Here is a 25,346-nt window from a genome sequence, read left to right on the forward strand (position 1 = left end):
TCGTGGAATCCAATATAAGGAAAATTGTTGAAGAGATCTGCAGGGTTTCTCCATGAATGTCTGTGCATTGCCTCAGCACCTCAAGACCTTCACTTCCAAGTTTGAGTACACAGCTAGAGACAAGAATAGGATTTGTTAAACTTGAACATGTTTGAAGAACAGGGACATCAGTAATGGGTAAAAATAAACATGTTTCTCTGAAATTGAGCTATATTATGACTCCTCACTATTGCCCTCAATTATATCCCCCCTCTGTGTCCCTGTAGTATCATCCCCTGCTCCTGCAGAATTTGAAAAGCCCATTTTAAACAAGCTAAACAAGAGGTGCCACTATGGGGGTGGTTTATATGGACATTTGACTATCCTGAGGGAAGGTCTTCTTTGCCTTCTCTCTCCTTCTTGCTGACATGAGGGAGTTGGGAAGCTGAACCTCTTCTTTTTCCTCAACTTTGCAGCTCCTCTCTCCCTCTCCCTCTCCCTCTCCCTCTCCCTCTCCCTCTCCCTGCCTCCCAGAAGTACAAGCACGATTTCGAAGGGGCAGAGGAACTAGAGACCAAATTGCTAACATGTGCTGGATTATGTAGAAAGCCAGAGAGATCCAGAAAAACATCTATTTCTGCTTCATTGACTACTCAAAAGCCTTTGACTGTGTGGACCACAGCAAACTATGGCAAGTCCTTAAAGAAATGGGTGGGCCTGACCACCTTATCTATCCCCTGAGAAATCTATATGGGGGACAGGAAGCAACAGTTAGAACTGGATATGGAATAACTGATTTGTTCGGAATTGGGAAAGGAGTACGACAAGGCAGTATATTGTCCCCCTGCCTATTTAACATATGCAGAATACATCATGCGAAAGGCTGGCCTGGAGGAATCCCAAGCTAGAGTTAAGATTGTCGGAAGAAATATCAACAACCTCCGATATGCAGATGATACCACTCTGATGGTAGAAAGTGAGGAGGAATTAAAGAACCTCTTAATGATGTGAAAGAGGAGAGCGCAAAAAATGGTCTGAAGCTCAACCTCAAAAAAAAAAATCATGGCCTCTGATCCCATCACCTCCTGGCAAATAGAAGAGGAAGATATGGAGGCAGTGACAGATTTTACTTTCTTGGGCTCCATGATCACTGCAGATGGGTGACAGCAGCCATGAAATTAAACTTAGACAGCATTTTAAAAAAGCAGAGACACCACCTTGCAACAAAGGTCCACATACAGTGGACCCTTGACTTACAGACGGCTTGACTTACAGACTTTTTGAGTTACAGACTTCTCTGGCTGCAAAATTTAGGTTTGACTTGCAGACTGAGATTTGACTTACAGACCAGAAAAAACCCAAAATGGAACAAAAACGGCCTGTTACGGGATTAATCAGTTTTCAATGCACTGTAGGTCAATGGAGACTTGACTTACAGACTTTTTGACTTGAGAACCGCCTTCCAATACGGATTAAGTTCTCAAGTCAAGACCCCACTGTAGTCAAAGCTATGGTTTTTCCAGTAGCGATGTATGGAAGTGAGAGCTGCACCATAAAGAAGGCTGACCGCCGAAGAATTGATGCTTTTGAATTGTGGTGCTGGAGGAGACTTTTCAGAGTCCCCTGGATTGCAAGGAAAACAAACATATCCATTGTAAAGGAAATCAACTCTGAGTGCTGACTGGAAGGACACATCCTGAGGCTGAGGCTCCAATACGTTAGCCATCTCATGAGAAGAGAAGACTCCCTGGAAAAGACCCTGATGTTGGGAAAGTGTCAGGGCAAGAGGAGAAGGGGACGACAGAGGACAAGATGGTCATTGAAGCTACCAACATGAATTTGACCAAACTCTGGGAGGCAGTGGAAGACAGGAGGGCCTGGCGTGCTCTGGTCCATGGGGTTACGAAGGAGCGGACATGACTAAACAACATCCCTCCCTTCCTCTCTCCCCAAAAGGAAGGCTTATGGGGCTTGCCTGACGTTGGCTTTCTGCCTCCGCCTTGGGGACTTTCAGTGTGTCCAGGGATCCTCTTGTTCCACACATTCCCTATTTCCTTGCTATATCATCTCTCTCAAGGCTTCCACATCAGCCAAGCAAGTGTCAAACTCCGGTTCTTCCTTTGAATCTTTCAAATTTTCTTCCTTCTCTCTGCCTCTCCTTGGTTCCATCTTCCCCATTTTCCTGCCTTTTCATCTTCTTCCTTCTTTCCCTCTATTAGGGATCCTTCCTACTCCTTTCCTGCCTTTTCTGTCTCTTCCTCCTGTTCTTCATCTGATGTGGCTTCTCCTGGATCCACAGGGGAGCTAGAAAATCTTCCATGGCCCTTTGGAGGCAAGATTACTCGCTGGCAAGGACCAGAGTCTCCTTGCCCTCTTCATCACAAACTCTAAACCTACATTTGACATATACTATAATTTGGATCTTTTTGCCTTGTCAGAAGCTGCCTCTGGGCATGGAGTTTGGAGTAGGTTGTTGACTTTTCCTAGTTGACAGTGGTGAATTTTGGGAGGATAGTCTCTTTTCACTTAATCCCTCCATAGGACTTTGGCTTTGGTAAATACAGTCTGTTCAGGATGTCCTCCTCCACTACAGAAAAAAAAGAAACACTGGACTTATCTAAATTTCTGGGGCAGCTAGGCAAGAAATTGTCTCTTTAAGGTTGCCTCTTGAGGGATCCCTGGAGAACTCTAATTATTCATTTCTTGCTTATCAGAAGCAAGTACCTTTCTACAGGAGAAGAACATAGCATGGTATCTCCAGTGTTTCTTTTTCCAGGCTCTTTCTTACATGCACGGCTTACATATGAATGCCAGATTTTTCCTCTTCAGACAGCACTGAAACTAAAAGCAAAGCAGCGACAGGGGTGCAGGGCTAGGAACTGCTTCGGAACTGTCTTCAGAACTCCAACTAATATAATGCCTGAATAACACTTCTAATTTCTTTATTAGGGTTGCTTTTTTAGATGTTGACATTTTGGGCAAATCTTCTTTGAAGGCTGAGTATAGATAATAGTTGCATGCTCTCTCAAAAGGCTACAGAAAGTAATTTCCTAGTTAAACTTTAGTACAGAAAAATCTGAATTCGATAAGAGTCCTCAGGATGACAGGATGAAAACATTGCATCTCAAATATTTAGTTATGCAAATTCTTTAACTGTGCACAGTTTAATAAATGATTCTTTTCTGTTCCCAGTTTTAACAATGATCCTCTTAAATTCTACGATACAAAAAGTTCTGATACATGTTTAGAATAAGGCTGAAATTCCATAGTTATAATATGGATTATGCCTTTCTGATCTTCATATGTGTTTTTTTTTTTTTTACAGGTAGCAGATGTAGTGGTATCTGGTTCACCCCAGAACACTGGAGGCAAGGATTTGGAGGACCTGATTGGCAACTTAATTTCAAATCCTTTCTTAACAAGAAAACAGATTCCACGAACTCCAGAAAATCTGAGTTAGTATCTTTTTTTAACTAGCATTTAGTTGTAGCTAGAGATTTTTCCGTATTTCAGCTGGAAGATTTTGAGTATATAGTTCCCTTGTTCAATGAAGAAATATTACAAGATATATAGATATAGATACAGTGGTGCCTCGCATAACGAGCGCTTTGGTTAACGACGAATCCGCATAGCGATGAGGCTTTTGCGATCGCAAAAGCGATTGCATTGCGATGTTTTAAATGGCAAAATATCGCTTTGCGATGATCGGTAAGCATTTCGCTTACCGATTATTGCATAACGATGTTTTTAAAACAGCTGATCGGCGGTTCCAAAATGGCCGCTGGGTAAAGACAATGGCCGCCCGCAGAGTTTTCGCGCCCTTTCCTCGCTTACCGGGCAGCGAAAATGGTGGCCGCATGGAGGATTTTCACTTTAAGGTGAGATTTTTGCCCATAGGAACGCATTAAACGTGTTTTAATGCGTTCCTATGGGCTTTTTTGCCCCGCATAGCAACGAATCCATATAGCAACGATTTTTTTCCGAACGGATTATCGTCGCTATGCGGGGCACCACTGTATATAGATAAATATAGATATACACATGCATATATACATATATATATATGTATATGTATATACACACACACACACACACACACACACACACACACACATATATACACATATGTACATATATACATATATGTGTGTGTGTGTGTGTGTGTGTGTGTATATATATATATATATATATATATATATATATATATATATATATATGATTTATACCCCGCCTATCTGGCCCACTGGACATACACATACATACAGTGGTGCCCTGCATAGCGACGATAATCCGTTCTAGATAAATCATCGCTATCCAGAATTGTTGCTATCTGAAACAGAAAACCCCATAGGAACGCATTAAACCCCGGTTAAAGCGTTCCTATGGGGATAAACTCACCGCTATGCAGAAATCCTCCATCCCGCTGCCATTTTCGCCGCCTCGGTAAGTGAGGAAACTGCGCGAAAATGCTGTGGGCAACCATTTTTTTCTTCCGGTGGCCATTTCGGAACCGCCGATCAGCTGTTTTAAAACATCACAATGCGAAGATTGGTAAGTGAAACACTTACTGATCATCGCAATGCGATGTTTATCCATAGAAAACATTGCAAAGTGATCGCTTTTGCTATCGCAAAATCCGCATCGCTATGCGGATTCGTCGTTAAATGGGGCGCTCGTTATGTGAGGCACCACTGTAGTAGAGTTCTATGACACCATTTAGTTTATATATTGTAAATAATTTATTTTTTTTGTTCATTGTTTATTTAATGTATTTAACTTTTTACTAAAACACTGACTCGAGTAATGCTTCTGTACTAATAGGGCAGTATATAAATTAAATAAATGATAAAATAAATACATTCACTCTGGAAATGAACTTAAAGTTGTTGCAACAGGATTGTTATGTGCTCCCTGTAACCTGCCCTGGTCAGCGGTCTGATTGTAGCATTTTGAACCAGCTGACATTTCTGAACACTCCTTACAGGTAACCCAACAGAGAGTACCTTGGAATAATCCAATATAAATAAGCTATAACTAAGGTATGTGTCACTATAGGTAGATAAGACAACTCAAGGTTTTGGAAAGAAGAAGGCCTTCTAGTGGTCAGAATTCAGGACTTCCCTGTAAGCTGTTTTCCTTTAAAGACTTAATAGTCAAGAAAATGGTGGTGTGCAGGATGCATGGTCTGTATGGAAAAAGGCAAGGGATCTAGTGTTCGCTTTGTCATTTGGTTTAAAAGATAGCATGCTAAGCTACTGCTGCAAACATATTTGCATCGGTGGAGATTGGGCACGGAGTACAGTATTACATATTATCTTTTTTAAATCCAATTTTAGTTACTGAAATTAGAAGCTCATGGAAAAAAGCTATTCGAGCTGAAGAAACTTCAGGTGCAGAATCACATCATATTGATGCAACAAAAGACCTACCACAAGGTACAGTCCCTTTATCTAGAAACCAAATAAATGCAAGCCTGGTGTACTTTATGTCTTCATGCATGTCTGATCCACAGGGGTCCCCTTCCATGAAGGTGCAGTCTCCATGTAGTTTTGAGCAGGCAAATGTTAGTGGTAGTGAATTGCCAGTCAGCAACCATCTGTCAAACCATTGGGCAATATGTTCTGCAAGCAAGGATTAACTTGTACTATTTCAGATAAATGCACAACAGAACATCTAGAACTAACCTGCAAGATTGTAAATAAAAATGTGAGTGAGCTGGCCTGTGATCCAGGGGCCGGTATTGAAACAGAAACTTTTTTCCCCTTATGTTGGTTGAAAATTTTCAATGCACACAACTTTGCCATGGGATGGGTCTCCATTGGTATGTGGTATTAGTTCTGATAGTCATGAAATTATCCACCTGGGAATACAGTGGTGCCTCGCTTAACGAGCGCTTCGGTTAACGACGAATCCGCATAGCGATTGAGTTTTTGCGATTGCAAAAGCGATCGCATTGTGATGTTTTAAATGGCAAAACATCGCTTTGTGATGATCAGTAAGCATTTCACTTACCAATTATCACATAACGATGTTTTAAAAACAGCTGATCGGCAGTTCCAAAATGGCCACCGGGTAAAGACAATGGCCGCCTGCAGCGTTTTTGCACCCTTTCGCTTACCGGGCAGCGAAAATGGCGGCCGCATGGAGGATTTTCACTTTAAGGTGAGTTTTTTGCCCATAGGAACGCATTAAACGTGTTTTAATGCGTTCCTATGGGCTTTTTTGCCCCACATAGCGACGAATCCATATAGCGACGATTTTTTCCGAACGGATTATCGTCGCTATGCGGGGCACCACTGTATATAGATAAATATAGATATACACATGCATATATACATGCATATACGTATATACATATATACACATATATACACATACATATATACACATATATACAAATGTACATATACATATACATATATATACATACATACATGCATACATACATACAGTGGTGCCCCACATAGCGACGATAATCCGTTCCGGATAAATCGTCGCTATCCGGAATTGTCGCTATCTGAAACAGAAAACGACGAGTCCGCATAGCAATTGAGTTTTTGCGATCGCAAAAGCAATCACATAACAATGTTTTAAATGGCAAAACATCGCTTTGCGATGATCGGTAAGCGTTTCGCTTACCAATTATTGCATAACTATTTTTTAAAAACAGCTGATCGGCGGTTCCAAAATGGCCGCTGGGTAAAGAAAGTGGCCGTCAGCTGTGTTTTCACGCCCTTTCCTCGCTTACCGGGCAGCAAAAACGGCGGCCGCATGGAGGATTTCTGCACAACGGTGATTTTTTTGCCCATAGGAACGCATTAAAATACGTTTAATGCGTTCCTATGGTCTTTTTTGCCCCGCATAGCGACAAATCCGTATAGCGACGATTTATCAGGAACGGATTATCATCACTATACGGGGCACCACTGTACTTCAGGAAACTCTCCCAGAGGAAGGTGAATCCATAAGTCTGAATGATTTAGGAGCAAAGGAACTAAGCGAAGAAAACTCCAGAGATAGCAAAACCTTTCCTGATATAGCAGGAAATGAGCACAAATTGGATTTTTACTCTATTCAGAGCCGATATGAAGCATTAAAAAAAGACTGTTCTTGAAAATTCATCTTCTAAAAAGCAGAGTACAAGGTGCAGATCAGAATCTGATCTAGTTCCAGTGGACTTGGAAACTAATGATGTGTTTAGCCATTTTGGAAAACCATATACACTGGGTGCAGAATTTGTCAAGATACCATCACGTGAGACTCTTCATGAGAGGAAAGAACTTTTGTCTTCTGGTTGCATTTTCTTCAGTACAAAAGGAAAATCTATTTAATAAACTGAAGGGTTAGTATGATCTTTCAGATAGCAGTGTATTTATGGGGACACTTAATATTCTCTTTTGGTTAGGTTGTGCGAAGAGTTTGCTGTATTAGATACATAAACAAGCAAACAATTTGAAATGGCTCTGGTACATGGACCAGGTGGCACTGCGGGCTAAACCGCAGAAGCCTGTGCTGCAGGGTCAGAAGACCAGCAGTCGTAAGATTGAATCCACGCAACGGAGTGAGCTCCTGTTGCTTGTCCCAGCTCCCGCCAACCTAGCGGTATGAAAGCATGCAAATGCAAGTAGATCAATAGGGACCACCTCGGTGGGAAGGTAACAGCGTTTCGTGTCTAAGTCACACTGGCCGTGTGACCACGGAAGATTGTCTTCGGACAAACGCTAGCTTTATGGCTCGGAAACGGGGATGAGCCCCTAGAGTCGAACACGACTGGACAAAAATAGTCAAGGGGAACCTTTACCTTTACCTTTACATGGACCAGAAGCCCAAGCACCACATAATCAGAGTGGCTTTTCCTGTCTCTCCATGGTTGCTAACCACTTTTTAAATTGTGGGGATCTTCCAAACCAGTTTAATATAATAATCTACTTCTTTGTATTAAACATTTTTTCTATAGCAAGGCTGTATTCTTTGCGGACTCTAAATTATAGTAGCCAGGGTGTCCCTAAAAATCTTTAAGTTTTTTAAAAAACAAAATTGAGATTGCTTTAAAACAGATTTCTACCCCATACATACAAATCCTGTACTTCAAGTCATTTGTGCCCTGTTTTTTTTTTTTTGCAAAGTTCAGAAGCCAAATAGGAACTATTCTGAATACTATGTTTCTTTTTCAGAAAAATAGTGTGAAGCTGGCTGCAAAAGAATTCTTGTCTACGAAGATTTGTGAAGGTGAAGCCGTTCCGTGGTTATATAATTATAATGCACTGACTTTAGATGTGATACTTGCTCATTAAACTTTGATAAAGAAAATTAGCAAATACTTCACATTTTAAAAACTGAGGTGCTGGTGTTAACTAGGACTTTATGCTTGTTGTACAGTCTCCTTAGTATTGAAGTTTATTCTGAGTGATCAAGGAAATGATAAATTTTGGCCACTTCAGGCTAGTCACAAATACAGTGGTGCCTCGCATAGCGATGTTAATTCGTTCAAAAAAAACATCACTATGTGAAACCATCGCTATGCGAAACACCATTTCCCATAGGAATGCATTGGAAACCAGTTAATCCGTTCCAGTTGGAACGGATTGCCGTCGTTAAGCGAAAAAACCCATAGGAAACATCGCTAAGCGAAACAATGTTTCCTCCATTGGAATGTATTGAAGCTGACTCAATACATTTCAATGGCTTTGCGAAGTCAATTTTTGCAAAATTAAGTGTGTCATAAAAGGGTCAAAAATGGTTTTAAATGCTTGGATTAGCTTCTGCACCCTCTAAAACGGATGCAAAAGTTAATTTGGCTTTGATCTGACTTTTCGTTAATTTATGGTGATTTTTTTCCCCTAACTTTTGACAGCTGTCAAAATCTGACAGCTCCATTATTTCCTATGAGGGAAGAAAAAATTCACAAAAAATTAACGAAGACTCAGCAACTGTTCTAAATTCTTGGGTTCGTTAGAGGACCCCCTAAGTCGTGTGCAAACCTGATTTGGCTTTGATCTGAACTTTCATTAATTTATGGTGAATTGTTTTCTCCCCCATAGGAAAGCATGGAGCTGTCAGATTTTGACAGGTCCATTGGTTCCTATGGGCCGAAAAAAAAATTAACCATAAATTAATGAAAAGTCAGATCAAAGCCAAATCAGGTTTGCACATGACTTAAGGGGTCCTCTAACGAATCCAAGCATTTAGAACTGTTTTTGACCCTTCTAAGACACTTTTTTAATTGAAAAAAGAAACATTGTTAAGTGAAGCAGGGGACCTAAAATTGCATTCGTTATGCGAAGCATGGTCCCAAACTTCGCTAAGCGAAAATCGCCCATAGGAAACATCGTTATACGGTGCATATTATTTTCTAAAAAAACACATCGTTATGCGAATTCATCGCTAAACGAGGCAATCGTTAAGCGAGGCACCACTGTATAGAATTTTAAGTTTCTAAAGAAAGTAACAGTAGAACAATTAATCTGTATTAAGGCATCATTTGTAATCAGATTAATAGACACTTCTTTCAGAGTTTGAAAGAAATCTTGTTCTAACATTTTAACATGCCTTTCTAAAGAAATGTGGGGTTTTTTTGCAAACAATTGACTAAACCAATTATCCATCAGTATTTTGTCCTCTCTCTGCATAGGCATCGAGGGAGATTTGGGAATAGTCTTAATTACTGATGCAAATACAGTAACAGTTTTCTGTTTTCTCTTCTGTGTTCTCTTTTGATTACTTACACTTGCAAGTTGCTCCCTATAAAATAGGTTGTCTTGGAAAATGATGTGGCCTTTCTTAACAGTCACTAATATGGCTATTAGGCCTTTGACATCACCTTGATGAAAAGCACTTTTTTTACAGTTCAGTGTAAACATCTCACTGTCTCTTGGTGTAGAATTCCCACAGCAATAGGCTATGCAGATGCTCATTGGGGATTCATTTTTTCTACTTCCATCTAGTTTGTCTACCTTAAACTAGATAAATGGTGATGGATGCAAAAAAAATGGTGATGGATCCTGGCTATTAAGAACTAATATCAGAAATGGGAACTTGCATTGCCCAAATTAATTTGCCCAGTTATAAAATGGCCTTGGAGAAAAAAAGCTGAATTCTAATAACATATCTCTTGTTTTCAGACGAATGTCTGTCTTAAAATATTTATGAAAACATACTTCACTTTATAAAAAGATTAACAAATAAAATTCTGTTCCTAAAATCTTCTCTGGTTACATTCTTTCTCAATTCTCTTCTAAAGAATTAAATAAAACTAAAGTAATGGAAGTAGCAGTATTGCATTTTATATCTGTTCATGTGTACCTTTCTTCCAGGTATAGGGAATAGAGTATATTCTTCCTTGGCTTCTGCAATGCTATCTAGGTTTGTCATCGCTTTCCTCCCAATAGCATAGCTTGTTTCCTGGGATTTCCTGCTCCAGCACCATCCCATCATCAGATTCTCTGGAGCTTCTCAGCAGAAATAGCTGCTATTGCAATATTCAGTCAGTTACCAGCTTGTGTGGTAAATTGCAATATTACAATACACTATAATATTAACTTCTTACCTGGTTCATACTTACCACATTTAGGACCATGCACTGTGAAAATAAATAGCTTCTAACTCCAAAGGTGAGGCTAACAGTTTCCAAACATTAATACAGTATTATCAACTAGTATTTGAATGTTTTAATAATAAAACTAATTCTGTACTTTACAAAATGCCCACAGGCTGAGTATCCCAGTAACTTCTAAACCTAAATTGATCCAATTTTAGACTTGGATACAAATTATCCATCCATTTTAGCACAGCTAACTACTGTACTAAGGCATACTTCTGGCAATATTGCTGCCTGCAATACTGTGACTTCACAAAGTGACTTCACAAAGGTTCTCTAGGTTACTATCCAAGAGATTGAGTCCTCTGGAGGCAGCAAATTTATCAGGGAAGAGAATTTGTGCTGCTCCAGCAAAGCTGATGAACTGGGATGTGCAGGATACCTCCTTCCACTGCCACCTACAGCAGTGAGATTGGCAAGAGCTAGCCTACAGATTCTGTCTTTTTAGAAAGAAGGCTGCAACTGTATTAACTCACCACAATGGCTTCCCCAGTGACTCCACATCTTTCCCAGACTTCTGAGAAATGTATATGTGAGATCTGCAACTGCGGGTATGTAGGTGTATGCTGACCTCACAGTCATACTATATAAGAGACCCATGACTGTTGATAATCTGTTTAATGGCTTTTGTAGGCCCAATATTTGTTCACAGACTCTGTTGTCTTAAGATGTGACACCAGCATTTGGTGACCTTTGACTGTTAGTAAAAGGGCTCCTGTGTGTTGTATTTATGTTGCATTTACATGAGCAAAACAGCATCTAATTGTAATGAAATTAGATTTTTCTTTGAATATCAGTAACATGCACTGATTTCTTATCTCCGTAGTGCTACTGCTGAACTCACAGCACTACTTTGTGAACTTTATTGTATGTCTTGATGCTGAGGACCCATTGCAAGCACTTGTTGCTTTCTATATACATGTTAAGGCAGATGAGAGGAATCTGTGATGTTTGACTGCAACTCCCATCAGTCTTAAGCAGCATTGTTGTTGTTTAGTCGTTAACTTGTGTCTGACTCTTTGTGATCCCATGGACCAGAGCACGCCAGGCCCTCCTGTCTTCCACTGCCTCCTGGAGTTGGGTCAAGTTCATGTTGGTAGCTTCGATGACATTGTCCATCTTCTCATCTGTCGTCCCCTTCTCCTCTTGCCCTTGCACTTTCCCAACATCAGGATCTTTTCCAGGGAATGTTCTCTTATGAGACAGCCAAAGTATTGGAGCCTCAGCTTCAGGATCTGTCCTTCCAGTGAACACTCAGGGTTGATTTCCTTCAGAATGGATAGGTTCTCCTTGCAGTCCAGGGGACTCTCAAGAGTCTCCTCCAGCACCACAATTCAGAAGCATCAATTCTTCGGTGGTCAGCGTTCTTTATGCTCCAGCTCCCACTTCCATAAATCACGACTGGAAAAACCATAGCTTTGACTATGTGGACCTTTGTCGGCAAGGTGATGTCTCTGCTTTTTAAGATGCTGTCTAGGTTTGTCATTGCTTTCCTCCCAAGAAGCAGGCGTCTTTTAATTTTGTGGCTGCTGTCACCATCTGCAGTGATCATGGAGCCCAAGAAGGTAAAATTTGTCACTGCCTCCATATCTTCCCCTTCTTCAGCATGGCCTCTGTGAATACACACAAAAGGGTTAAATCAGCGCCTGAGCTGGACCTCTTGGAATTTTCTAGAGCTTAAAGAGAAAAGTAACAAAGTTTAAGTTGCCCCAAATAGTGCATGCTTCACCCGCCCCAACCTCCAGTTCAATTTTACCGCCGTCTGGCTAGGAACCTCTTGCTTGAGCTTCGATATATTTCTTGCATTTTCTCAAAATTCTTGGTATCTTTCAACCACAGACCGTTTTTGACTTCGTCTATATCTGTTGCCCTCATCACGGACTGCCTCCTGACTATTCTCTTGCCTTCTGTTGGATTTATTGCTTCTGGACATTTTCCCACTCATTAGTGGGCCACGCGTGATTAATCAGTAAGACTGCTCTACTACCTACCTGCTTATGTCCTGATCCGGTCCCTTCAGCCGCTGTATCGTTTGTTCCCGCAAGCTACCCTTTCACGATGGACACAATCGTCTTTTTTGCCTTGGGGAGTCTCACCAGTCAGGCAGTTGCAAGCACTGTAAAAAATTTACAAAGGCAGCAATTAAAGCTCACCAGCAGAGACTAAAATACCATCTGTGGGATAAAACCCTTTCAGCATCAGTTGCCTTTGGCGGTTGTTAAAGAAGAACCCACCAAAAAGTCCACAGGTTTGAAGAAAACTTCCACTTTGACATCGAAGGGATCCTCTACTGCCTCTGCCAAGAGCACCAAGCAAACCAAACTGAAGGCTTCGTCCAAGTCTAAAGAGGCCCTCAAGCAGTTGCCTCCAATCTTGGCATCGGTTTCTTCTCCTATCTTAGAAGATTCTTCCCAGGATGGGAATCAATGTCTGAGGCAGCTGATTCGCTACCTCCTAGACAAATGGAGCCTGTACCATCAGTGGATCTGACATCTCCGACCCCGAGCCAACTTGTACGTGCCACTACAAGTTTGGCCTCTGGGCCAGATAGCCCTGTATCTACTGGGCGGGCATCTCCGGCTCCTTCTTCAGCATCGGTTCTCTGGAGACCGACCTCGCCTCCACGCAAAAAAAACTAAGAAGACTAAGCATTTGATTCCTGACCGGCACCATTCCTCACATCGTTCATCTCGACGTCGACATAAGAAACACTGCGATTGTGACGACTCTGAAACTGACAGATGAGATTACTCTGAGTCTGAATCCTCCTCGACATCGAGAGACCGTCATAGAAAGAAGAAGAGGTCAAGACGTTCATATTCCTCGACATCCTCCTCTTCTCCCTCTACATCTCCCCGTCGACATTGACACCAAAAAATTGTCGACGTTGACAAAAATGGTAAACGAACAGATCGTCCTAAGAATACACAGACTCAGCAAGAACCCGCACCGCCTTTTTCAGCGTCGACAGTATCAGTGTCTTCTCGACATGCTAAGTCCACATCTACTGCCATTGAAAAACATCACAAAAGACATCGCTCACTTTCCACATCAGAGGAAGAGGCGGACTTCTCAGCAGCCTCCTATCCTCCTGATGATGACACTTATCCCGAGGCATCAGCTGACGACTTACCTGAGGGAGAGATAATGGGCTCAGACGCAGCTGACCCTCACCCCTCCTCTCCATCCGAGGACTTCTCTTATGTACAAATACTATCCAGATTGGCTAAGACATTAAAGCTGGACACACAACAAACTAAACCACCAACTGAAGACTTAATTTTCTGTGACATCAATCAAGAGTGCTCTCCACCGCTCAGTTTGGCATCCCTGCCCTTATGGACCTCATAAAAGATGCCTGGAATCATCCAGCTGCATCTGCACTGATTTCCAGACGTACAGAGAATCTTTATAGAGTCCATGGAGAGGACACCAATTTCCTTCTAAACCATCCTGTAGCCAGTTCTTTAATTGTGGAGATAAGCTCCTCTAGAACAAACTCCAAAGTTCATGTTACCCCAACCAATAAGGAGGGGAGAAAGTTGGAAGTCTTGGGTAGGAAGATGTACTCATTCATTTCCTTCCTCCTCAGAGTAACAAATTACTTAACGGCGTTGAGCGCCTACCAGAAACAACTATGGCTAAGAATCCTCCCGGCTCTGAAATTAACGCCTGAAGATATACGCCAAGGTTTCATCAACACTTACGAGGAGGCTCAAACAGTCTCACAACATCAGAGACTAGCAACACGTCACGCTGCTGCTGCCAAGGTTCTGATGTCTGCCGTCACCCTCAGACGTCACGCTTGGCTTAGGTCCACTATCATGGATGATGTCAAAACAAGGATAGAGAATCTGCCCTTTGATTCTGCGGGCCTTTTTAACGAAAAAGCAGACAATAATTTGGACGAACTTCATAAAATGAAGAAAACCGCCAAGTCATATTCAGTGCAACAGCAACTTAGTTTTCCCAAATAGCAATGGCTACAACCCTACTCACAATATTCTCAATATTCACAATACAGTCTTCTCAATCCTTCCGTCCTTTTAAAGGCCAAGGTCCATCCAGATCATCACAGGCAGCATCTTCTTCATCTGCCTTCCGTTCCCAGTCCACACAGTGTCGGCAATCCTACAAACCTCCTGCAAAGAAATCAAAACATTATCTTTGACTTTCCTTTGCCTCTGACCGGACGGACCCATCCAACACGACTTCATCCCTTTTTACAAAACTGGACAAACAGATGCCTGGGTTCTAAACATCATTCGCTCAGGATATCAGCTGGAACTAATAGAATATCCTCCTTTGGGACAGGTAAAACTCACACTCTCCAACCCTGTCCTAGAAGAAGAAATTCGAACCTTGTTATGGAAACGTGCCATCCAGAAAGTACCCAGAAGAGACATAAAAACGGGTTTTATTCTCGCTACTTTGCGGTCCCAAAAAAAGATGGGGGAATCAGACCAATCTTAGATCTAAGGGAGCTGAACACTCACCTTCATGCAAAAAAGCTTCAGGATGGTCACCCTAGACTCCATCATCCACCTATTGAGAAAAAAATGACTTTTTTGTGGTAGTAGATCTCAAAGATGCCTACTTCCATGTGACAATCCATCCAAACCACAGAAAATACCTTCGGTTTGTATTCCAGAACACCATTTACCAGTACCTGGCTCTCCCATTCGGGTTGTCCACAGCGCCAGGGACATTCACGAAATGCATGGCGCCAGTGGCAGCATTCTTACGACTTCAAGGAATCCAGGTTTACCCGTACATAGACGACTGGCTGATCGTCTCTCCATCCAGGCAACAAGCCATCAAAAAAACCAACTTCGTTCTACACACTCTAAAGAGTCTAGGTCTCACAATCAATACAAAAAAAATCAACTCTCACACCAGAGTCATAAATTATATAGGAGCCAGACTAGACTCCAATGTAGGCAGAGTGTTCCTTCCCTCAGAACGAATCAGAAAGATAAAGACTGCAAGTACAGAAGTTCAAACCAAACAAAACGGTACCGTATTTTTTGCTCCATAAGATGCACCTGACCTTAAGACGCACCTAATTTTTAGAGGAGGAACAGAGGGAAAATATATTCTGAACCAAATAGTGTAATATAATATTTAATAAACTATAACAGAATAACATTTGAACCATGTAAAGTGAACAGCAATGAACAGTGGCATTAATATAGACCATTATCAGCCAGTGATAAGACCTATATCACACTACCTATATTTTACATTTCCTTTCATCCACCTCCTCCCCATGCTTATAGAAATGTCTCAATGACAGATGATATTGTTGTGCAACTTTGCCCAGCTACAGCTCAAGCCTATATTAAGTTAGAAATGGTTTGTCTGATTTGGCACTGCATTGAGAGGTCCCTTTTAGTTGTGTGGAGGATAAATAGTGGAATTAAACTATTTAACAGCTGGTTTTCCTTATTTACTTTAGGTTATGCAAAAGAACAGCAACACAAAGCTTAACCTGATCCCATTCACCAGCAGTAGCACATGCTCAGCATAAGACCAAATCTCCATTTTCTGACATAATTGAATGTTTATAGCATGCAAGGCACAACAGGTTAGGCCACACAAAGCCATGAACAATGTTCTTGATGAGCCAAAAAAACTGAATACAAACTATAGTAGCTGAAATCAGGAAGCAGGTACTGTAATCCAGTTAGAAGTCACGAGGCACAGTTAGTTTCCTTGCAGCAACACCCTTTGGAAATACATTCTCTATTAGATGCCCAGAACTAGTTGAAAAGTTTGCAAGTTGAATCCAAATTTCCCATAAAAATGCATTGAAAATTAATTAATGCATTATTGGGGGGGGGGAAGGTCAGAAACTTTAAAAACTTAAAAGAAAGTCCCTTACCAGTTACTGTAGACTGAGCCTTGCTCTTCATTGTGCCCTGGTAGACCCCAGATCAGCCAAAAAAGAGCCCTAAACATCTAAAAGCCACCAGGCAGCCGGCAGACGTCAGCCATTTTGTACTCTTCTCGCTCCTGCTCCTTCCCCCTCCCCTCTCCCTACCTAACAGCTGATCAGCGGTGGTCTGAAAGGCTTTGCAGGCAGCTTTTAAAGCAAGTACCCCTATGCACAAGCAGGTTTCAACTCAAACGGAGAACCTTTTCCCCCAAGCACAGTTTAACCCAAAGCAAGCAGGTTTTAAAGTAAAACAAGCAGATTTTTAAGGCAAGCATGCACGTTTCTACACAAGCAGGTTTCAACTCAAACGGAGCACCTTTTCACCCAAGCTCTAACTCCAAACAAACAGTTTTTGAACTAAATTTAACATTTTAAAAAGACAATACCAGGCAGTCCTAGGTCTCTCTCCCAGCTCTCTAACTGCTTGAACTAGCAAGGAAGCAGACGAGCAGCCTCTTCACTAACTGAAAGTTTGAATTTCCCCGCTTTCCCTGCCTTCCGTGCATATTAGGTATACTAATATCTGTGCACTGGAGGATTGTGGGAGGAACATCCAGCCCCTGGTGGGGGTCCTGTGGGGCACCCCAAAACACTGAGTAGCTCTCTTGGCCTCTTTCGATACTGGGGCTGTGCAGCCCTGTTCCGATCAGGAGGTGCAGCCGAGGGGTCACCATGCCTTTTGGGGACAGGGCACAGAAAGGGGGAGGTGGTTTAGGGGACATTCCAACTCATACCTGGCAGGGGAGATACTATTGTTGTAAAGGTGGTTTTCCTGGGGTAAGGCTCATCTATTGCACTCTGGATGTGCTGACCCCTGTGATTTCCCCAAATGTGGGAAAACCAACTGCCTAAGCAGGGGACTGTGTTTGTGGTTTCCCCTGTTCTTTGTAGAATTACTCTTTCCCCTTTGGTCCTTGGCTATTTTCACTGCCTGCTACCATAGGCCTGTTAGCCTTGTTGGTTTTCCAGGTGGGCTGCAGGAAGGAGATCCTGGAAAGCCAGCAGTGCAGAATGGTGAGGTCCAAACAGCAAGCCGTGTCTGGTGCTAGTTCAGAGGCCTCCCAGCATGGTAGTAGGGGGTTTCTGGGTGGTGGTTGAACCCCTTTTTTACTGTATTTGTTTCATAAGACGCACATACTTTCTCCCCCACTATTTGGGAGGAAAAAAGTGTGTCTTATGGAGCAAAAAATACAGTATGTGCTCAAAAGGCCCAACACCTTTTAGGACTCATGGCATCCATAACACCTGCCTTGGCTCACGCAAGACTAAAGATGTGCTTTCTGTCCCTCTTCAATCCGATTCACGACAGTCAAAGGAAAAGACTTCATGTCTCTCCAGAACTTGCACAACAGCTACAGTGATGGACTTTTCTCCCACACCTCATGATCGGCCATCCTTTCAAACTTCTCCAGCTAACAATCCAAGTCACAACAGACACCAGCCCCATCGGATGGGGGCACATTGCGGAAATCATCAGATACATGCCTTGTGGTCCCAGCAGGGCAGGAACCTGCATATCAACCATCTGGAACTGCTGGCCGTCATGAAAGTGTTTAAAGCCTTCCTACCTCTGATACAGGATTGTGGTGTACAGCTGGTCACCGACAACACCACGAACATGTACTACATCAACACACTCCAAATCCCTTCTGTTTCTAACAATTCACCTGTGGGAGTGGTGCTACCAGCACCATATCTTTCCAGTAGCCATTCACATTTCCACTGCAGGCAACGAGACAGCAGACAAACTCAGCAGACTGATATCTCAATCACACGAGTGGGAGCTGGACAACGAGGTATACACCTCCCTCTGCCACCGCTGGGGATATCCCAGGGTGGATCTGTTTGCAACTCGGCTGAACAAAAAATGCAGACTTTATGCTTCCAGGGCAGGTCATGGAACGGACTCTCATGATCCCTTGGAGCAAGGGCCTACTCTACCTCTTTCCTCCAATCCCCCTCATACAAAGAACTCTGATCAGGTTATGTCAGACAAGATCAGAAGCCATACTAGTAGCACCATACTGGCCTCAAAAAGCATGGTTTCCTACACTTCAAGCAATGGCTTCAGACATGGCCAGGCTTCCACCTTGGCCACATCTTCTCACCAAGATGCCAGCGTGGTTCTCCATCCAGATGTGGAAATGCTGCATTTGACAGCGTGTAGGATCTCCCCTCGATCAAAGAGGTACTAGACAGTGCCAGGAAGCCCTCTACTACTCACCTATACCATTATAAGTGGAAGAGTTTTGTTAACTTTGCAGAGACTAGACATCTGCAAAGCACTCCAGTGACATTTTCCATTTTGCTCCAATTTCTACGTTATTTGTTTGATCTCGGCCTTTCCCTTTCGACTCTGAAAGTTTACACAGCAGTTATTGTATCCTTTCAACCCAGGGACTCTAGTTCAGCACGCCTATTTTGCCATCCTATGCTTAAGGCATTCCTCAAGGGCCTGACCAACCTTAGACCACCTACGAAGGCCCCTACACCTCAATGGTCACTTCAGGTGGTTCTTCACGCTTTAACTCAACCACCGTTTGAACCTATGGCGACTTGTGTCCTTCAGTTGCTCTCATTCAAGATGTCATTCCTTGTTGCTATCACATTGGCGAGGAGAGCTAGCAAAGTTGCGGCTCTTTGCTCAGACCAAAGATATCTACATTATTTTTGAGAAAGTTGTATTACACCTCGACTTGTCCTTCCTACCTAAGGTGGTTTCAGACTTTTATGTGAATCAACCACTCATATTACCCACTCTCTTCTCCAATCCAAAAACTGATGCTGAGCACATGCTCCACACCCTTGATGTCAGAAGAGCCTTAGCGTTTTATGTTTCCCGCACCAAGAACTTCCGTTCTTCGCCTAGACTGTTCCTCTGCTTCTATGGCAATAAGAAAGGATCTCCAGCATCTTCATCAACCCTCTCCAGATGGCTCGTCTCTACTATTTCCTTGGCATATGAAATCCAACATAGGAATCCACCTGAAGGCCTTAGGGCTCATTCCACGAGAGCCATGGCTGCTTCTACAGCCCTCCTATGTGGCATTGACATTCCGGACATCTGTAGGTCTGCCACCTGGTCCAATGCCTCCACCTTCATAACTCACTACAGACTGGACCTGAGGGCTAAGAGAGAGACGAGCTTCGGGAGAGCAGTGTTGACATCTATACTTCAGTGACATCCCACCTTCCGGTGAGTGGGCGTGCTAGTCACCCTTTTGTGTGTATTCGCAGAGTCCACATTGAAGGAAGACAGGTTACTTAACTGTAACCATGGTTCTTCAAGTGTGTGAAATGAATGCAATTGTATATGGTAGTTGGAGCATTCTTTGGCACTGCCCTTCTTTGGGATTGGGATATAGACTGATCTTTCCCAATCCTCTGGCCACTGCTGAGTTTTCCAAACTTGCTGACTTATTGAGTGTAGCACCTTAACAGCATCATTTAAGATTTTAAATATTTCAACTGGTATGCCATCACCTCCACTGGCCTTGTTGTTAGCCATGCTCTCTAAGGCCCACTTGACTTCGCTCTCCAGGATGTCTGGCTCAAGGTCAGCAACCACACTATCTGGGTTGTCCAGGACATCCAGATCTTTCTGGTATAATTCCTCTGTGTATTCTTGCCTCCTCTTCTTGATGCATTCTACTACTGTTAGGTCCCTACCATTTTTGTTCTTTATCATGTCCATCTTTGCACAACATGTTCCTTTAATATCTCCAATTTTCTCTGGTTCTTCTTCGTGGCCTCTGTGAATACACACAAATGGATTGTTCTGCGCCTGTGCTGAACTTCTCGAAAGACACTAAAGCTAAAAGTAACAATTTAGTGGGACATTTCCCTGTGGGGCACATGCTCCTCCCACTCCAGATTCCCCTCAGTTCCTTTTTTCTGCCAAGCTGTTCAGGCTTAGGAAAGATAGAGCATTTTTTCTTCACAACAAACTAAATATTATTGAACTCTGATTCTATTCTAATTGATAACTTACTGTTTTTCAGTCAAATTCATCAACATTCCCCTATAAGTTAGTTCCATTTTTGCCTTTCCCGCCTTTTTGATTCCCTTCCCCCCACCCATTTCCAACCGTCCTTTTCTTTCCTCCTTATGGTCTTGCCAGCGCCTTTTAGGAGCTGTGTCAGTTGTGCTAATAAGATTCCTCTCTCGGACGGCTACGAGAAGTGTTTGTTTTGTTTGGGTAAAGAACACCGGAATCACTTGTGCACCGCGTGTAAGAGACTAACCAAACCGGCATTGAAGTTAAGGCTACAGAGATTGAGATCTTACTTTTGGCAGCAGGTGATGGATCCGCCTACAATGGGTGCAGAAACGGCCAGATCACCTACCGTATCGGTTGAGTGACAAGCTTCAGCACACTAGCTCCCGATCCATCAATTCCATCTCCCTTGTCTAAGGAGACCAACGCAAAGGTCAGGTCCACGGCTAAAGAAAGTCAACGCTGACTTCAAAGACATCTTTGCGGTCTGATAAAGAAAAAGAAGGAAAAATCAGTCACTAAAAAGAATAAGAAAAAGCCAAATCCACTGCTATCAAACCTCCTCAGGCTATTCTCCCTTTACCTATATTTGAGGAGTTGTCTAGGGAGACCCGTGTTTCTACCCCAGAGAGAGAGAGAGAGAGAGCACAAACGTCAATGGCTCGAACTGTCACCTCGGCAGACAGCCTCTTTCTGGATGTTGGCCATTCTGGAGCTGAGTCACAGTCCAGCATGGCCTCGGCACATTCTAGTTCTGCAACAGGGGGGGCAGTTAACATCCAATCATCTGGGTCCAATTCCGACCACCATCCCCCCCAAGAAACACAGAGAAAAGAGAAAACACATTTCTCAACCTCGACATCAATCAGGCAGGGAATACTTCCCCTTGCCATATCAGTTTTTCGACCTCATGCAACAATATTTTGATCATGCACTCATTCATGGCATCGAGGTTGATCCCATAAGCCTACGACAACTGCTTTCACAGCACAGGTACCAACCACGTCATCCACCCGGTCGAAATCATTGCATAGGGAGAAACCTAAGCAACATGGACACAAATCACTACAAACTACTAATACAGGACTCTCAACCTATACATTCCTCTATTCGGAACCATTCGTGTTCCATGCCTCAGACAGTCGATACCGAAATCCTTTCTTCATCCAACTCCTGATGATGAAATTCTTTTGGACTCATCACCATTACCTGATCTCCCTACTCCGACCTCTCATATATAATCATCCTTCCTCCCCCTAGGAGGACTATACATCTTATTCACAGATGGTGTCGAGGATGGCTAAAGCTTTACAGCTCCATGCCAAGGAGCTACCTTCTCCAGAAACCAATCCAGATAGATAGATAAAGCTTTATTACAGTCAAAGACCAGACACAAATAAAACATCAAAATATATAAATATACAGAGGTATACAAAAATATTGGGAACAAATGCAAATACTCGGTTCTTAGGTGAACAGCAGCATCAGAACATCTCCCCTAAAGCAATTCCAGAATTTCTAGCAAACCATGCTCTAACTACAGAGGCTCATCTGCTTTTAGGGACCTTTTTCTAATGCCCGTTGCAGCAGTAAGAAATTTGGCAACGCTATGTGTAAGAATGGGATTGGAGTCAAACAGCAGCACATGCATATATTGTTGCTCTGTACAACTGGGAAATTGGCCAATCAGAGGGGAAACAAGTTCTTCACGTACATCCTTGTAAAATGTGCACCACAACAAGATGTGTTCAATTATTTCTATCTGCTCCATTCCACATGGGCAAAGGTGCTCTTTTTATACTGTCCCTCCTACACTGCTGAGGGTAGTGCATTAAGCCAGGCCAGAGTAAATGCCCTTCTATGCCTGGGCTGTTCCAACTGGGCAAAATAAGGTACTGCTGTAACCTTGTATAAATTGTCCTCCCTAAGGTAGAATTTTGGGGCACTGCTTAAATCATTTTGTCTCTCAGTGTGTCCTCAATACACTGCTTAATTATTTTCTTTGCCTGTTCCATTCCCATGGTTAACAAAGTCAACCTAGACCTAGAGAGACCCAAAGAGGCTAATTTTTGCTCAATTAACTGAACCCATTTTGACTTTAAGGTGTCTTGCAGGATCATTGGTGCAAGACCAACGGGGAGATAAGACAGTCTGAGCCAGCACATGAGAATTGCAATGCATATCCTGGCTTCGATTTTAATTTGACCAGTTTCCAATCTTAGTTTTACATTGGTGACATCTCTGGGGACTCCTAACATTGCCCCCCAGGAATTTTGACTGTACACGTTCTAAGCTTGTAATATTTGGTAAGGGGCCCAATTGGGAGCCATACAGTAGTAGCTTTTGTGTGGAACAATTTAATGGCTGAGGGAATGTAATGCCCCCTTTGTTCTCATAAATTGTAATATTGCAGCAGCCAATCCAGTTTTTGATGACATCAATCAGGAATGGTCCCCTCCTCTGAGTCTTAGCTTCATCAAGTCCATTCTTAAACTGATTAAAGATACGTGGGATAAGTCACCATCAATGATGCAGATATCCAGACACACTGAAAATATGTACAAAAACCATGGTTCAGATATAGAGCTTTTACTTAAACACCCTCTTCCAAACTCCATAATTGTTGAATCCAGTCAATCAAGAGGAATAGATCTACTATAGCACCATCAAACAAAGAAGGAAGATTGACATTCTGGGAAGGTGGATTTACTCTCTTCAAACTTAGAAACATCAACTACCAAGCTGTGATGGGGGCGTACCAGCGACGGCTTTGGAACAAGGTACTGCCTCTTCTTGAATCTGCACCGGAATCATTGAAGTCTGAGCTCATTAACATTCACACCGAAGCCATTAATCTTGCAAAACAGCAGAGGATTGCAGCCAGGTATGCAGCAGAGGCAGTGTCGAAAACTATGGTATCATCTATAGCCCTACACTATAGATGCATGGTTGAGATCTGCATTGTCGGATGACACTAAGGCAAGGATTGAGGACCTTCCTTTCGGTGGGACTGGTCTATTCAACCACAAGACAGATGACACAATGGAGAACATCCACAAATCCGCAAGACGGCTAAGTCATACTCATCACACCAATCGTTCAGGTACCAAAGACCACAATATAGACAAAATCATTCCCTCAATCATACCAGCAACATCAAAGATTCCATCCATATCGGCAGTTCCGCCCTCAACAATCTGACAGGTCGTTCCAGGACCCACCATGTCTTCATTTCGGGATCAAAGTCAATCTCGACAGTGACAGCCCTTTCTCGAAACGCAAAAAAGGGGTAATACTAATGCAGTGTTTAATTACAATGTACAAATTTATCATTCCCATTATCAATTTCAAACAAGACTGAGTACATTTTTCCAATCCTGGCAAGATATTACCAAGGACAAGTGGGTCCTTTTCATCATTAAATACGGTTATTTTATTGAATTCGAGACTTTGCCACTTTTGGGAGAAATCAGATCTACTTCATATTCTTTAGTTCTTCAAAATGAAGTTTCAACCCTTCTTCAAAAGCATGCAACAATTAGAGTGTCATCATCTGATTTGTATAATGGCTTCTATTCAGAATATTTCACGGTCCCCAAGAAGAATAAGGGGCTTCAAACCATCCTTGATTTGAGACTCCTCAATAAGTTTATTCAAGCTTGAAAGTTTAGAACGCTGACACTCAAAACTATTATTCCTTTACTTTCACAGGGAGATATTTACATATTTCCATCGATCTTGCCCATCAAAGGTTCCTCAGATTCCAATTCAACAAGGCTGTGTACCAATATTGTTCCCTATGGCACCGAGAACTTTTACCAAATGCATGGCACTGGTGGCAGCATATCTCCATCATCAGGGAATAAATATTTACCCCTACATGGGACTACTTTATCTATTCCCACCAATACCACTGATTCAGAGAACAATCATCACAATTCAACACTTCAGATCGGATGCCATAGTTGCCCACCAACCAGACAACTCCAGTTTAGCACAGCTGTTTTCTCATTCTACAGTAAAGAAATTTCTTAAAGGACTAAATAATATCCATCCACCACGCCAACGTATTTCAATGGTCTCTCCAAATTGTTTTAAATGCTCTTATGCAACCACTGTTTGAATCCATGGCTTCGTCAAACCTGAAGTTGCTTTCGTTGAAAACAGCATTCCTAGTGGCTATAACATCTGCAAAACGAGCCAGTGAACTTGCTGCCCTCCATTCTGATCCACCCTTTATTCAATTTCACCCTGATAAAGTGACTTTATATTTTGATGTTTCCTTTCTACCTAAGATCGTGTCAGAATTCTATCTCAATCAGCCAATTATATTGCCATCTTTCTTCAAATCACCATCATCTCCTCTAGGGCACATGCTCCATATGTTTGACGTCAGACGCTCTTTGGCTTTTTATATCAACAGAACCAAAGTTTTCAGAAAAACCAACAGGCTATTTACAAGCTTCCATGGCCCTCATAAGAGAAGTCCAGCCTCATCTCAATCCATTTCCAGGGGGATAGTCCAAACTATACCTCTGGCTTATGAACTGTCAGGAAAATTACCTCCTGATCAATTGAAAGCACACTCAACAAGAGCACTATTGACTTCTACTGCCTTCCAGCGTGAAATCAAGATTCCCAACATGTGGCGTGCTACAACATGGCCCAATCGACCTTTGTAAAGCACTACTGCTTAGATATGAGAGCACGCAATGATGCTGGTTTTGGCAGAGCTGTGTTGGCATCCTTCCTGCCGTGACGTCCCACCATCCGGTAAGTGAAGCTTGCTAGTCACCCATTTATGTGCATTCACAGAGGCCCTGAAGAAGAAAAAG

General features: G+C 42.5%; 1 protein-coding gene and 1 pseudogene across 2 annotated transcripts in view; both read left to right on the plus strand.

The window, feature by feature from the left end:
* HAUS6 (HAUS augmin like complex subunit 6) overlaps window positions 1-25,346 on the plus strand; it is a 110,678-nt gene that overhangs the window by 56,233 nt on the left and 29,099 nt on the right. Inside the window, exons 15-17 of one of the 2 annotated variants that reach the window (XM_020790384.3) lie at window positions 3,305-3,434; window positions 5,316-5,414; window positions 8,154-8,208. In XM_020790384.3, coding sequence (XP_020646043.2) covers window positions 3,305-3,434; window positions 5,316-5,414; window positions 8,154-8,161 — 237 coding nt within the window. In that variant the 3' untranslated portion in view covers window positions 8,162-8,208. Of the gene's footprint in view, window positions 1-3,304; window positions 3,435-5,315; window positions 5,415-8,153; window positions 8,209-25,346 lie in introns of those variants that run through there. The other variant, XR_012083203.2, reaches the window with a different exon arrangement.
* LOC140705124 (U1 spliceosomal RNA) lies at window positions 17,241-17,395 on the plus strand (annotated as a pseudogene).

The sequence above is a fragment of the Pogona vitticeps genome, chromosome 2 (genome assembly GCF_051106095.1).
Source record: "Pogona vitticeps strain Pit_001003342236 chromosome 2, PviZW2.1, whole genome shotgun sequence".
Taxonomy (NCBI): Eukaryota; Metazoa; Chordata; class Lepidosauria; order Squamata; family Agamidae; genus Pogona; species Pogona vitticeps.